The following is a 15,874-nucleotide window of genomic DNA, read 5'->3' as shown; positions in this document are numbered from 1 at the left end:
GAAGAGACCTGAAATGAAACTGACCAAATCCAGTGGTCAGGAAAAGGGAAACATAAACTGATTTAAATACAGATTAATATACATTTTGTGGGCAGGAAGACACAAACACTGCATTTACCAATATGATTCATACATTAGAGTGTACAGACAAGCGTGGGCATTTTTAACCAAAAAGCTATTTTATTTTATTTTATTTTTATGTTTATCTTCTCACACTGGTGTTTTAAGGAATATGCTACAAGTGATTGTATTCATCTTATAAATAAGTTAAGGAAAGAGGATTACTTTTGTATGATAAGAAGTAAGGCACAACTGTTATGGTTTCTTCAGGGCTGATACTGACCGATTAGCAGCAATCAAGGAGACCAATAACCAGTACGTTGAATTGATAAATATTTGTAACAAAAATGAAATTTTTGATCTTAAATTTTTAGAATAAAACACACTCCATCACAAAACGCCATTAACATATCTTTATTAATGTTTTAGATATGTTGAATTTAAAGAGAACCGCTCAGTTTTATATCTTTCACCGTTTGTAGGCTATTGCTTCTGGCATGTAACCAATCAGATAATGCTTTGGGCAGAACATTGCTCAAAGAGTGGTCGCAACAGATAAAGAGAGGTGGCTGCATCAGAGCCAAAGTAACACATTTTTAAATACATTTTTATTATATAGAGAATAGTTGTTTGTTTTTTTAAAAAACAATACTGATAACTGGAAAAATACTGAATTTCGCATCTGACAAACAGCCAGACGGACAGTTATTGACTCCTTATGTACCTGGAAATACAATTATTTATTTATTTATTTTTTGGGTTACTATGGGACCAGCAGCTCACAAAACCATTTCAGGAAGTTACTTCTGTGGTAACATCTATTGCTGCTGTTGGCCCCAAGACACATCAATTGCACTGTTTGGCCTTGAATAAATAATTGATCGGAAGTGTTACAAACCATGCGAAAGCAATTCAGTCACAATAAACTAGAGCAGACAAGAAAAATCATGCAGTCCATGTAAACCTTGTTGGTGCAGACAAGCTTCATTTCAAGTGATATGGCCTGTCCTTTCTTCCAAGCTTCCTGCTCCAGTAAAGGAAATGGCAAGTGTTGTTTTTCAGCTATATAAAGTGTAATGTAATCAGACAGGCCTTTCTGTGTTTTAGACTAATTTGGACTATATTCCCGCAACAAACCAGTTTAACCCGTGGTTTAAAATGCATCTGTCACACAAGAAAATCCACAAACTCCATCAGTTAAGGTTTTTTCCCACTGCAAGTGTTTCTGTTTTTCACACTCATACAATATAGATATATATATCTGAAACAAAACATTTCTGACTGACATAACGCAACCGTTGTTGAGACACTAGAAGAGGATAGACCTGTGCTTTCCCTGTGATGGCCAGCTGTTGCTGGTAGTGACAATGACAGTAAACAGGCAGGGATGACAGCAAGTGACAGCAGGACCACAGGAATGCCTCTCTTCATCCTCTGTTTCACTTCCCTTTCTGGATGGACGGTCTAGTTGGTTCTGGCCAATAATTATGGAATCAAAAACAAGCAAGAACTCAGGCTCTATATTTGTAGATCAATTTCAACATTCGTTACACCAAGTAGAATCACACAGCATTTTTGCGGGAGACAGGTGTTTCTTGCTGAAATGCATGTTTCGGGGTTAATACATGGTCTTTTTTGTGGTCATCATCACCCCAGAGAAAATTGATTCGTGGGTTGACAAAATTAACTTCCTTTAATAGGGTAGTCACATATTTGGAAGATAGTATCATGCTAGTCCAATAGCAGGTGATGTAAATTGGCGCAAAAAAGGGATAAATGTAACATTTTTACCTCATGAAAGTATGAATTGCTACTAGTTCATTATGTACGAACTGTCTTTATTCATCTCTTCATCGGGTTCCTAATGTCTTTCCTAACCGTAAGCCATCACTGAGGCAACACGTATTCACAGTGAGGACAAAATGTTTGGTACAGACTGTTTTCAGAGCACATTTGACCCTCTCCCCTGCATAGAGTGTAACATTTCTGCTTTGTTGCATGTGCCTCAGAGTTGACTATCTCACAGGAGTGTGAGGTTAAACCGGCTGCGAGAGTTTTACACTCCGTTGTGATTGGTTAAGTTTCATGTATTTCAGGCTAACTCCTCTCCTCCCCCTCTTCCTTCCTCGCATAACACATCCATTCTCCCTTTGATGCAGAAAAAAAAAAGGAGGGGTCAAAAAGGCACCAATGCGGATCACTGTTGCCTGAAAGTCCTCATTTGTTGGAGGTTACAGTAAATGAGAATGACATCATGGCCCTAGAAAGTGCATGTCATCCTAATTTTGGAGAATGTACAACTTAAAGCTCTCACACTCAGCATGAGACTTAAGCTATAAAACCTTATATAGATTACTTTGATTGTTCATTGTGACTGTTGCAGATTTGTTACGCTGAGACTACATGGATTATGAATGAGTGAGTGTCGCAACACTACTGCCTTAAACTCGGCTTAGTAAACATTTGTTTCACAAAACAACATTGGTGTGTCCTGCTGGTTCATTTCAGCACACTAAGACTTTAATTCGCTTGTAGTCAACGGGGTGAGCAGTGTCCGTCAACAGTTTCCTTATTATGAGACACCCAGTGTTGCCCATTCTGAGTCACAAACCACACCAACAAATGAAAAGGTTTCCCAGGACAGGCCGATCATGTGCTTTAAAACACAAACACACACACACACACACACACACACAACACACACACAACACACACACCACACACACACACACACACACACATATATACACATACCCTGGTGTGCTATGGGAAAAAAAACACCTCATCATTTCTTTCAATTAGGTCACGAATGAAACAAACTAACAAGTCATCAGGAGATCTCCATCTGCTGTTGTCTTCCGTGGCTATACCAGTGTTTGTTCTCAGCATGTGGAAATTACTGGACTTCAGTTTCTATACAGCTGATTAACTTTTATGGTTAGCCTTTGCTCTCGCAGCATTGAAACACTATGTACCGCGACTAATAAAAACAAAGAATAAACTTTTATGCGCCCATGGCAGGTATACTTAGTGTCTTATTTGTCAACTCTCAGGTGAAGAGGCAAAATAGAAATCTAATTAAACACTAACATCATGGGAAAATTTGGCAAATTCCTTATTTGCTGACATATAGACCATTTATATCAACACTAAAAATTAAAAACCATAAGGTTCACTATAATAGTGTGATAAAAGGATAAAAGTTGATGATTAACTTTATGTCTCTGAGGATGACTACATATAACCTATTTTAACCCTAACTAAGAAAAATCTGTCTAATTACTCATTTACCAAACATAATGATTCATTGCTTAACAGGATAATATCATGACGTTGGTAATGGAACTGTCAGCTAATGAATAATACACCAGGTCATAATATTGTCATATTCATGAAACATCTAAAGTACTATGATTATTGTTGATGACCATAATGGTGCCCTATCATAAGTATTAAGTGGATATTTTGAGGACTGTATGACTTGATGCTTATACGAAATGTCATAATCTAGCAGTGGCTATAACTTGGTTTGACAAAAAAAAAATCTGAATATGCCAAAATAAAATTGGAATATAAGGGCACGAGTTAGGATCCTGTCATTGTCCTGTCAAAGTTAACAAAACACCCTGGATTTGTATCATTGACCCTTTTTTATATAGCACATGTAAAACAACAGGTGTGGCCGCTAAAGTGCTTTCCAGGTTCAAGTGGCCTAACAAGTTTATATATTTAGGGTAAAGTGCTACAATGTTAGTCATGGTGTTAATTTATCTGTTTCATGTAAAGAAGAAGGATTAAACTTACAAATGTATATAAAATACAAGTTTCCCTAACTATAATACATATTAGGGCTAAAACCTTACAGCATTATCAGTTATAGAGATTAACCCTACAGCATTATCAATTATGAAGATTAACCCAACTAATTTTAAATACTAAGACTAAGAACATACAGTATTATTAATTATGGAGAATGACCCTACAGTATATTAGTTATACAAATTAACCTGACTACGTTAAATATTACAGCTAAGTCAGTACAGGAACATTGCTTATGGAGATTAACCTCATTAAATGAAATAGTAACGCTAAGACTGTATAGGACCATTAATTATGGATATTAGCCCTATGATATTACATAATATGGACATAACCTTATAGCATAGTTATAAAGATTAACCTGGCTATTTAAAATATTAAGGCTAAGATTATAGAGTGTCCGTAGTTATGGAGATTAACCTAATTCATTTAAAGACTAAGGCTAAGTAATAGTATTTTTTTCATTCAGGAGATTAACCTTACAATATGATTAAAATGGACATTAAACTTTAATTAGATAGATAGATAGATAGATAGATAGATAGATAGATAGATAGATAGATAGATAGATAGATAGATAGATAGATAGATAGATAGATATATAGATATAGATAGATACTAACTACTTCAACATTAAGGCTAAGATCCTACAGTTTTATTGATAATGAGACTAACCTAACTAATTTGAATATTAATATAAAATTAATAAAAATAATTAATAAAATATTAATATTAATAATTACAGGACTAACCCTACAATATTATTAACAGTGGATACAAATGCTGCATTATTATTTATAAAGATACACCTAACTTAAATATTAAAGCTACTACCACACAGTTTTGAAATTTGTACAGATGAAACCTACAGTACTATTAATTATGGAGGACTGACCTAACTACTTTCAAAACTAGATACAATTATGACTTTATAAAAATCTATTTTGTGATATAAATATTTTAAATAAAGCATACATAAACATCTAACAAATATAAGGAGGACAAAAGAGAAAGTAAAAAACACTACAAGGACAAAGGAAGAAACTCAGAGAAAAAAAGTAAGACAGGAGGTTAGTGAACTCCGCGCGCCCGCTACGTGCGGTACGATGTTCAGAAATGTCTCGCTTGTGCGCGAGCCCTCTGCCGCACTCGATGACGTCCGCAGCTCTGGCAAGACGCCACGCGGGGCGGGGCGCTGACGTTAGTGTCCCTTCATTCACAAGCACGAGTCGTATATAAACGGTCTTAGTCGGCGCTCACAGACAGAAGCTACCGACTGTAAACTTCTACTTATTGACTAAAGGACAACTACCGGATACACTACACGAGAGGACAAGTCAAGTTTAGATAGTCTTAAAACTTTTTTCGTAACTGTTTTTTAGTTTGTTTTTTTTAAACAAGCTACCCGGAACAAAGGACTCGACGCTACTTCGTGGGACAGTTGTGTTTTCCAGCTTTATGTATTTGGATTTAACTTTTCTCTCCCGCCGCACTACTATGGTCATAATGGAGGTTCCCACCATCAACTCTACGTCCCTCTGTGGCCTGCTGGAGGACGACGTCCCGGGCGTCCTGGTGCTGGACTGCCGCTCCTTCCTCTCTTTCAACTCGTCCCACATATCGGGCTCCACCAACGTCCGTTTCAGCACAATAGTCCGCCGGAGAGCCCGGGGCGGCCTGGACTGGAGCACATCGTCCCCAACGAGGACACCCGGACCCGGCTCCTGTCCGGGGACTACCAGTCCGTGGTGCTGCTCGACGACCGCAGTTTGGACTTAAGCCAAGTGAAGAAAGACGGAACTCTGATGCTCGCTGTTACAGCCCTGTGCCGCGACCCCTGTGGAGCCCGTGTTTTTATTCTCAAAGGTAAGAAAAGTCAGACACACAATTGTTTCTTCGTATCCTAACAACGGGGCAACAAATGCGGATTACAGCTGTCACCATATCAGCTGGTGCTGGAGTATAAACAATGTTCCAAAATAGCCCCATGGCAGTTGCCACCTTTTTGGAGAGCCATGTTTAAATGTAGCTGTCTTTGTGGTGTCCAGTGATCTGACCTTGGTGTCTTTTTTTAAATCATTTTCCAGGCGGATTCGACACATTTTCCACAGACTATCCAGAGATGTGCACCAAACCCTCCCCTCCACAGGGGCTCAGCTTGCCCCTGAGCTCCAGCCATCCAGAGAGTGCTGACCCAAACTGCAGTCCTTGCAATACACCTCTATACGACCAGGTGTGTGTTTTCACAACTTCTGTAATTAAATTTACACCACACAATACACTCACTTTGTGCCTGCCTTCCTGCTGTTTTGGATTTAACTAAGTGTTTTGTTTTTCTCTGTCTAGGGGGTCCTGTGGAGATCTTACCTTTCCTGTACCTTGGCAGTGCGTACCATGCCTCCAGAAAAGACATGCTGGACATGCTGGGCATCACCGCTCTAATCAACGTCTCTGCCAACTGCCCCAACCACTTCGAGGACTCCTTCCTCTACAAGAGCATCCCCGTCGAGGACAACCACAAAGCAGATATCAGCTCCTGGTTCAATGAGGCAATTGAATTTATTGGTGAGCAACATTTTTACTCTCTCAACTGCTAAATGTGAGGGCCTGTCACAGCTGTTACTTCTGAGCCCAGCAAGCAACACAAACACCCAACCCCCCTCTTCCTTCACTCCACTTTTTGACTCCTGGATTTAAATTTTAAAAAGTTCCCTCCAAAACTGACCAGCTGGCTCAGCCAGGCTCCCCACTTCACCACAATAGTGGTTACATCATCCCCAGCTCTCAGGCTTAGAAAAAGGGATGCCCCCCTCTTTTAATGAATTGTGAGGTTGCAGCCCCAAACTAGTTTTGTAGTGAGAGGGTAGGCTGGCCGTGCTTCAATAGCTCCCTCCACACACAACTCTTTGTTCTGGCCAAACAAAAGGCAATTTCTCCTCACTCACTGTCAGCCTTCCTCCCAGATCAATACCCCCAGCGGGGGTCTGTTCCCCTTCTTTGTCCATTCAGGCGACCTCCTTTGGGAATAAACCCCACTAGCTCACACCCTGCCCTGCTATTAACTGTGTTCCTGTGTCCTAATGAGCGCTGTTGAATTTAAAAAGAAACTGAAAGTGTTGCAAAGACTTTTGTGTCTGTGGTTTCCTGTGACAGGCAGAGTTTTAATCTCACCTCTATATTTATCACCTCGTAGATGTTTACAGGCCACTAATTCTGCTTTGTCTCCTCTCCCCCCTCAGACTCGGTGAGAAATAAAGGAGGTCGTGTGTTTGTGCATTGCCAAGCAGGCATCTCCCGCTCTGCCACCATTTGCCTTGCATACCTCATGCGGACCAACCGTGTGAAGCTGGATGAGGCCTTTGAGTTTGTCAAGCAGCGTCGCAGCATCATTTCCCCAAACTTCAGCTTCATGGGTCAGCTCCTTCAGTTCGAGTCGCAGGTCCTGGCCTCGTCCACGTGCTCCTCAGAAGCAGGCAGTCCGGCTATTGGCAACAGCAGCACAGTATTCAATTTCCCCGTCTCCATCCCTGTTCACACCTCAGCCGGCCAGCTCTCATTCCTCCAAAGTCCCATCACCACCTCTCCTAGCTGCTGAGGAAGCTGTGGACGGCTTGTTTGGACTTGAACTACAGCTCACAAGTGACTGAACAGAGTACTTCACAAAATATGCTCCAGATTCTCATCTGTTTATCCATTGATTGTGATGCTGGTATCACTGAACAGAATGGGTACTATTGTCTGAGGTCAGTTTGTTTGACCCTCTGATCTGTTGGCCAAATCTGTGAAGGTTGGCCTCCTCATTTCAAAGGGAAACTTGATAACTACCATCAGGCAGTATTGTTGTTTAACCTTCTAAATGTGAAAGTCATCCACAGTTTTGATTCCAAATGACGTGGGAAATTGCTGCAAGATAGATGAGGTCTGTCCTGTATCGGAAATAATTTGAATATTTTTTATTCAAAGGACTGATTTTTTTTTTTTTCATGAAGGCAACTGCTTTTGATAATCATAATAATTTTTAAGTAAGGAAAAAAATGAGAGGGCTAACAGTTGTCTCAGGAATGTTGATTTGTCCTCTTAAATGTCCATTATTTTTGCTTCCTGCACTGGTCAAAGAAAGCAATGTAAACATATTGCCCGGCATGGCATGGAAGTAACTCATTTGACGAACAATGAATGTATACCCCTTTTCTCAGTGTAGATGTGGCAGAAATCTTCATGTTCTAGAGTTGAATAGCTTGCCAATTGAAATGCAAATAGCTGCCTTTCAAGACATCATGAAACCTTGACGATCCTGACACATTGGGGAAAACGACCACAAAATACCTCATGTTTCCGTACTGTGTACTGCAGCGCTGAGACAGACAGAACCCCAAAAACTACTAAAATGGGGCCACATTGTCCTCTCTGACTGCATTCTGACATATTTATTAACTTAAAAGTAATATATTTCTTTATCATATATATTTTTCCAAATGTTTGTTTAAATGTTGTTGTTTTTTATACGACTGAATAAATGTCATTTGGCTTTTGTACTCAGTTGCATATCTTCTCCTTTTGTCTTCTGTTTTGATAGTAGTGAACAGTACAACTAGTAACACAGATGAAGTTTTGAAATCCATCTTTTGAGTAAATGTGGAAAAAAGAAAACGGTAACCTGAGCAAACTAATGCAGATTTTTCTTTCCATTATAAGTATATCAAATTCACATCAAATATAAAACAAAATGATAACCTTATTGTGCTTTTTTTTTTTAGATCACCAAAAGTTCAGAAATCTGGAATAACTTCATATTCTTGTGTATATAGCCAGGAATAAAAACAAGGATGAAACTAACCACAGTTTCCACTGATTACTGTCTTGTATGATCAGTTTGTTCTTTTAAATGTCAGAAAACTAAGAAAAAAGACAAACAAACGAACAGGCTGAAAAAGTGAAATCTTTCCTTAAAAGTAGTTTTTTTTTTTTAACAGAAAAGTTGCTGATAACTCTATTTTTTTGATCCACTCAGTGTTTTAGCTTGTACATATTTTACTTGAAAGTTAATTTGCTGCTTATAAAGACTGAAAAGAAAACATTTACGAAATACCTAAGGAAAGCCCCAATGCTGCAAACGCCTTAGTCCCACCCTTCCCAGTTTTGTTCTATGCGATGGAATCCCATCCTATATCTGCATAAGGATCTTCACCAGTATAAGAAGCATGATGTCACGGCGTCGGCCATTGTTTGGGCCACACTCCTCCTCTATGGACCCATGTGAGGCCGGGAGCAACAGCAGGAGGCTTAAAGAATCAGCTAAGGAGCCCTCCCTCTGTCTCCACAATAGGAGCAGCTGCAAGGCGTTTGGGAAAAGTGTGACAACTAAAGAGCATTCAGGGCTCAGTCAAGCACCGGCCTTGTGTCCTCTGCCTCACAGCCAATGAGGAGGTGGGGACGGAGATGGCCGTGAAAGGGAAAGGAATATGTTTGGGTTGCAAATTAGCCAAAACATTGGCTGTGACCCATGGTGGGGTGTGAGAAAAAAGAAAAAAAAAACTTCCTGTAGAGGTGATGATGATTCCCCAAAGTCCTCTTTACAATTCAGCCATCTACAGCTAATGTCTATGGGAGAAGACACAAGACTCTGAGCCCACTTTCTATGAGACTAAATGGACAAAAAACAAGCAGACATCTCCTGCTCATCGAACAGCAATGCAAATGTTTGTCCCTGACAGAAAACATGAGCAGCGACGAGGCCTCCATGATGAAAGGCTCATTCATGACCTCACCATCTCCCTCAGACAAGCTGTGGTTTTGGCGACATATGTGCGACCCCCCACCCTCCTCCTGCCACCCGGCCCACCCGCCTTTGTGTCTTTAGATTTCCTGTTGTAAGGAGGGAGTGTGTTTGTGTCTGCATGTGTGTGAAAGTCGTTAGGCATCTTTTATGATCTAAAGTTGTGGAGGGAGAAAAAAAGGCCTCCAGTCTATCGGAGATATTAAAGTGGAGCGGTTTAAAGTGTGTGTGAGAGAATTTCAAAAGGCCTGCAGCGAGACTGGATGAAACAAAAAGTTGCTTTAGTTTGCTTCCTTTCTATTATATCATGCATTTCTTTTTATAACCTCAAATGTTTCACGTAGCACCAGTCGGACCATAACGTCATTCGCCAGTTTCACTAAGTTGTCAATTGGCTCTGTCATTTAACAACTGAGCTCTGACTCAACTTCAAAGCCATTTTAATTAACACAATCCAACGAAAACAATGGTTATATAATGTGTCAGACACTGCTGCCAAGACAGGAAGAGACTGAAACCCACCCCTCCCTTTCACATCAGATCAAATCTGTGGGTTTGTCTTTTAGTTTCATGTCTCCTCCACACCTTTTATGTGTCATAAACCCACTCCTGTGATGAACGAGAACAGCGTATGTGAACCGAATTCTGTCACACTTGGTGAAAGTCTCTTTCCTATTTAGATCTTCAAGTCTACATTCAACACCTAATCCTAGTTTTTGTTAAAGTAGTCATACTTTAAATACCTTCTGCAGGATTTTTTTCCCCTGTCTGGTAGAATATTACACATTAGCCATCATCACAGTGCCACAAACTAGATGAGTGTCAGCAAAAACTGGCATCAGCGTCCTACATGAATTGCCAAAGAGGATTTTTGTTTCGCTGCCTCATCCACTTTGTCATGGAGCGTGATATCAACTGTGGCCAGAAGGTTTACAGTTTGCTCTACAGATGGCTTTGCTTGAGCACACATTTGTCTGGAGACGAAAACAATAGCTTTTTTTTGCCCTGCTCCATGTTGTTCTATTTGATCAAACAAAAAAATGTGTAGTAGAAACACAATATGACACAATAGCTCTGATAGACCGATCACACATCTTGTGGTTTCCACGTAGCCCAGTCATCTGGTTAAACACATACCTGCTGGTTATTGAAGACAAGGTGACCGTTCTGTAAGATCCTTATTATGTCACCAAATCAATCTGGAAAGGCAGGTTTAACACATGTCAGATCATCTTCTGATCAGAAGCAGCCACACACAGACAGAGTAACACCTTGACAAGGAACGTAAGTGAATCTCTTTGGCTCATTATTTTTGTTTGGCGGATGTGTAGACTTAATTTCCTCTGGCTCTTTCTGACCCAACATCAAAATAGATAATAAAATGAGTTAATATAGAGATTCCAGCTCTTTTACTTTCATATCGTGTTTTCTTTCAGATGAATGGAAAGAAAATTCAAAAAATAGATTGTTTTGCTACACTTTGTCTATTTGTCTGTCTGTAGATTTCAATTGTAAGACACATCTTTAAAGGCTGATCTCTTAAACCATTTTTTCTTATCCTCTGTGTCAGAAATTTTCACTTTTGTAGCACTTATACACCAAATATTCATATTCATAAAGATTTTACAGAGTGTTTGATCATAAATGATTCACAGCACGATAAATATATAACTGCTTCAACCACTGTGAAAATTGATTTTTTATTTTTTTTAGATTGATTTGTGGAACATTATAAAGGGGTATCCAAAATGTTCTTTGTAAAATAATTCAATTCTAATATGTTAAGTAAATGGAATCACAGTTTTGAGCATGGCTTTATCAAATGTTTAGATTTTAGCTCTGAAAAGTTATGAAAATGATCACATATTTAATCACATAATCATCAACTGTATATGCATTTCATTTTTGGGGTCTAATAGAATATGCTTTAATGTTCAAGAAGCACATAATGTTTCTCATACTGAACATTGCTGTGGCATTTCCTCTAATCCTCTGTCTGAAATACACCATTCTAACTTCTGTCTCTTCATAGCTTTCCTCCTGAATTTTCCAGGCAACTTTGCTCACACATTGTAAATCCAGATCTGTGAGTATAGTGATGTAGCTCAAGCAGAAGATATTCTTTTGAGGAAATAATGGTGAACTGCAAGGAAGCTGCTCATTCTTTGTCTGCTAAGGTAGCCGCCAGGCGGGCATTATGCAAATGCTGATGTAAATAAGTAACAGAAGAAAAGTCTGGACTTCAAAGGAGGCGTTTGAGGCAGATAAGGACAAATGTTTTCTCTGGGAGATAGCACCTCTGTTTGGTGTGGAATTTGGGGTTTGTGAGTTTGCAGATCTTTCACGTGCACAAAACAGCTACAGCACACTAAAGGACAAGGGAAATCCAGAAAGCATAATATGAGTGCTTAAAAAAGTGTGACTAGTCCAAAATACAATTGTCTTAGTATGAGTAATCAGCTGGAGAAGCTTCAGGGTGATTGACTTCTTTACCCTGTTCACCAGGAGTATTAGTAATGACTTAATTCCATTTAGCTGCTTTATTTTTCAAGTCAAAATGGCTGATGTGAAAAAGACCTGTACAAGAGCTCAAGAGTTTGGCGAAACATCTCAACATTGATGTGATTTTTCAGGAATGGACAGAGTTATATTGGTGCATTACAGTGACTCCAATGGGATGCAGTGACACTGTGTTCTTTGCAGAATTATGTAAGTTTGTTTCTTCTTTGGAGTCTTTCATTTTGTGATTTAGTGTTACGTGAACTAGGCTTGCAAAGCACAGAATAAATAAAGGCATATTAGTATAATTTTGCAGGGTTTTCATCTAACTTATAATAAAATTATATTTGTCTGACTTCTAATAAGTTACGTGCCACATTGGCTGACTTTTCAAACTGCTTAAAATAACATCAAAGTCACACTAAACACTAGCACGTCTCAGTATTAAGATGCTAGAAATGAGCAACTTTATCCACAGTTTCAGTGCAAAGGGAGTCTAAAGTAAAAATGATTCCCATCTGATTACTAAAAGATGCAAAATATTTACACCTTTGAACCTCATTGTACCTTGAAACTGGATTAAGTCTCCCACTGACACACACACATTATCCTAAGTGATCAGATTTAGGCCACACATTGATGTCATGGCAGAATACGCACCTGGAGTAAATCTGTAAGAGGATTGTGATGGTGACAGGCAGTCTCCTGTAACATCCTGTAGCTGCAGCATCTGAATCATCGTAGTGACTCGTTTTAATCTTCACACACAAGTCTGTTGTTCCAAATCTCATGGAGGCATTGCTGTAAACATGGAAGCTTCCTGTAAAAGAGGTCAATGTGTCAGAGCCCAAAACTGCCTCAAAATCATTTATACAAAGGACTTCAGAGTGAGAGAATGACAGAACTGGTGACTTGTGCTATGAGCTGCTATGCATTTTCTAACTTCCTGTATCGTTGACGGCCTGCAGAAGAACCCAGTCGAGCCATTGTTGCGTGAGAGGAACAGAGATAAGGCCAGATCTGTGACATGATAGCCAAATACTTGCTCAAGGAATGTCAGGACATTATGTATAGCTGCAGTCAAGGGGCTTTTCCTTGCCAACAGGGCTCCCCTTCCTTTAACAACCCCGTCTGGATTGTGAGATGATGGTGGAAGAGGAAGTATGTGAGGTGTGTGCTGCAGTTATCATATATTAATCTTTTATTGTTTTGCACCTGTCCAGATAAGAAAAACCTCTTACGCCTTAGTATAAAAGTGGGGCAGCAATTCTCACTGTAGTTTAAAACAAATATACATTAACATCTACAGAAGCAGTGACTTTACATTGCTCTTTAAGAAAAATCATTACAAGTCATCAGGTATTTGAAAGAAAACCAGCTACACTACACCTCTCAGTACAATCAGAGGCTCATTCAGGTCGCTGACTCTGAACAGAGCCTGTATTTTTCCACTCACTGGAAGTACAGGCCTGTGTTCACAAGGATAAGTGAGAGCCTACGTGGAGTATTCAAGGAATGTCTGGCATCCTGTCTTCTACGACTGCACTCTGAAGAGATGATGTCACACCCAAAGAAGACACATATGTGGGGACGTAAATCACAAAGCTGCCGGCAGATGTGCTGGGCTGCTAAAGCAACTCCAATTTTAAGTCATATTTTGACTCTAAACCAGGACTCTTTAATTAAGGAGAGAGTTTTGAACTCAGTTTGTCTGACTTTTACCATTAGCTAAGATTTGAATGTGTCATGGAGTCACTATTTGAAAAACAAACAAAAGACTGGTCAAACTGGTTGCAGGATTTGCATGGTTACTAAACAGGCAGAGATCGCTAACAGTGATGACCTCAACAAGACAAGGAGTGACAATAAAGGCATAAATCATGCTGTAGAAATCTGGTTGCCCTGACCAAAGCACAGAGCTTCCAGATCTAATCTAATCTATACCTTACTCCGTTCAGTATATATGCACACAAAGGCTGATTTGTAAACCGCTGCAGATCCCACAAGACTGGAAAATGAAGAGGACTCATGGTGTTGTCATACTTGTGGATTCTTTAATGAAGAAAAAGCTAGAAAAAAGTTTAATTTGACTTAATTTCCTATTTTTTGTTGGAACACTAGAAAATAGTGTCAAATCTTGGGAGTCAAGTAAAACTATTGTATTAGAAGTCTTGAAAGATCTTCTCGTGTCTGCAGTGTTTCTACTTAGAGACACAACTAAGGACTATTTTAACCTTCAATAAATCGCTCAATCATTTTATTATGAAGTTATTTGGGCAATAAAATATCCATAAAGGGTTGAATGACTAATCAATGATTAAAATAGATAATGATTAATTTATTAGTTGACATCACTAGATTAGGTGACTAATGAGTGTAGCTTTAATCCAAACACAACAAGTGCGTAAAGTAAGGCAAATCTTCTAAATTCACATCCATTTTCTACATTGGTATGACATGTTGTATAATCTAACCCTTCTGGTGGTATCAGCTTTTACCTCTCTACACTCTTATTCACCGATGAGCCACAGAATCACTAAAGTTTCCATGCTGTCAACAATAAAGTGAGTCACCAAAATTAATTATTGACCAGTTTTTGTCCTTTTTGTTTAGTCATCGTCATGAACAACTGCTTGAGAGTCGACATACGGTAACTAAATGCAATGCACTCACCAAAAGAACGTCCTTAAAATACATTAAACATAGAAAAAATTAACTATGTGTAATGTAGTGCACTTACCACTGAGATCTGTGATTATTTTGTCACAGCATGTTCAGTAGGTCTTGTCACACATAACATGAAAGGATCTTCAAAGGTATCGAGACAGCTTCTTCTTCCAAGTTCACTGGATTTGAGCGCCATCTAATGGAAGATAATGTGCATTTCACCAATATGAAGTGCTGTCTGTCAGGGGAGCAGAGAGAGAGCCCGGTACACTCAGCTAAATTGTTCCCTGTGTATTTACACATTAGCTTTAATATTACCGTAATCACCTCGTGTGATCAGAGAGCTGAGATGATGAAGTGTACAAACCCAATCAAAGACAACCAATGTTTTCTTGACTCTGATCAGGGGATTTATATTAACCTGATGCTCCATCTGCTTCTGATAGTCTGTTTCACATCAGCTATTTTCATTTAAACTTCAGTTCAGTAAATACCCATGAGTCCAATCGCCAAAACCTGCTGAGGTCAGCTGGATACGTTGCTGTACTGCTATTGGTCAAACTCGAGCAATTCTGATTCAAACTGTGGACTTTTGAACAGTGTTAATGAGTAACAGTGCTGATGTAAGAGCTTCAGCCCGTATTCTGCAGTGAATTGTGACCATTTCAGCAACCTGTGTTGTTTGGAGTTAATGATCAGCTTGTTTCTAACCGCTGCACTGATACATTAAGTTTAAAACCAGAGAGAATCAGCATAAATTTAGCGCCAAATGCTCATATTAAACCGTGATGTTGGCTGCAATTGTGTATTCGCACTAATGCTCATTGAGGACCTGGACACTGGAACAGAGCTATTGTTAGATTTGTTGTTTATAATCAATATGACACAATATTCAATATTGAGTTTGACAGAAAATCTGTGGGAGGGTATTTGTAATCGACTGACGAATTCATGTAAACCAACAGACCTACTTTTCCAGCCAGCATTTTGACTTGCCAATTTTAGGAAAAGCACAGGTGCAACAAATACCATTAACAGTGAGCAGTAAGCCAG

The 15,874-nt window shown here is 39.3% G+C and overlaps 1 protein-coding gene and 1 long non-coding RNA gene across 2 annotated transcripts; one reads left to right on the top strand and one right to left on the bottom strand.

The window, feature by feature from the left end:
* The first annotated feature begins 5,117 nt into the window (after positions 1-5,117).
* dusp1 (dual specificity phosphatase 1) lies at positions 5,118-8,414 on the top strand. The gene is given in 5 exon segments (XM_051954784.1): positions 5,118-5,557; positions 5,560-5,745; positions 5,967-6,113; positions 6,226-6,444; positions 7,119-8,414. Coding segments are annotated over 5 exon segments (1,128 nt in total). The 5' UTR covers positions 5,118-5,337; the 3' UTR covers positions 7,475-8,414.
* A 2,251-nt stretch (positions 8,415-10,665) lies between these two features.
* Positions 10,666-15,003, bottom strand: LOC127535865 (uncharacterized). Its single transcript, XR_007944747.1, has 3 exons — positions 14,895-15,003; positions 12,815-12,974; positions 10,666-10,854 (listed from the first exon to the last, which is right to left on the bottom strand). It is a non-coding gene; the product is annotated as an uncharacterized LOC127535865 (long non-coding RNA).
* Positions 15,004-15,874: the final 871 nt, after the last annotated feature.

Source organism: Acanthochromis polyacanthus, chromosome 10, assembly GCF_021347895.1.
Source record: "Acanthochromis polyacanthus isolate Apoly-LR-REF ecotype Palm Island chromosome 10, KAUST_Apoly_ChrSc, whole genome shotgun sequence".
NCBI classification, from domain to species: domain Eukaryota; kingdom Metazoa; phylum Chordata; class Actinopteri; family Pomacentridae; genus Acanthochromis; species Acanthochromis polyacanthus.
This window is presented reverse-complemented; position numbering and strand designations above follow the sequence as displayed.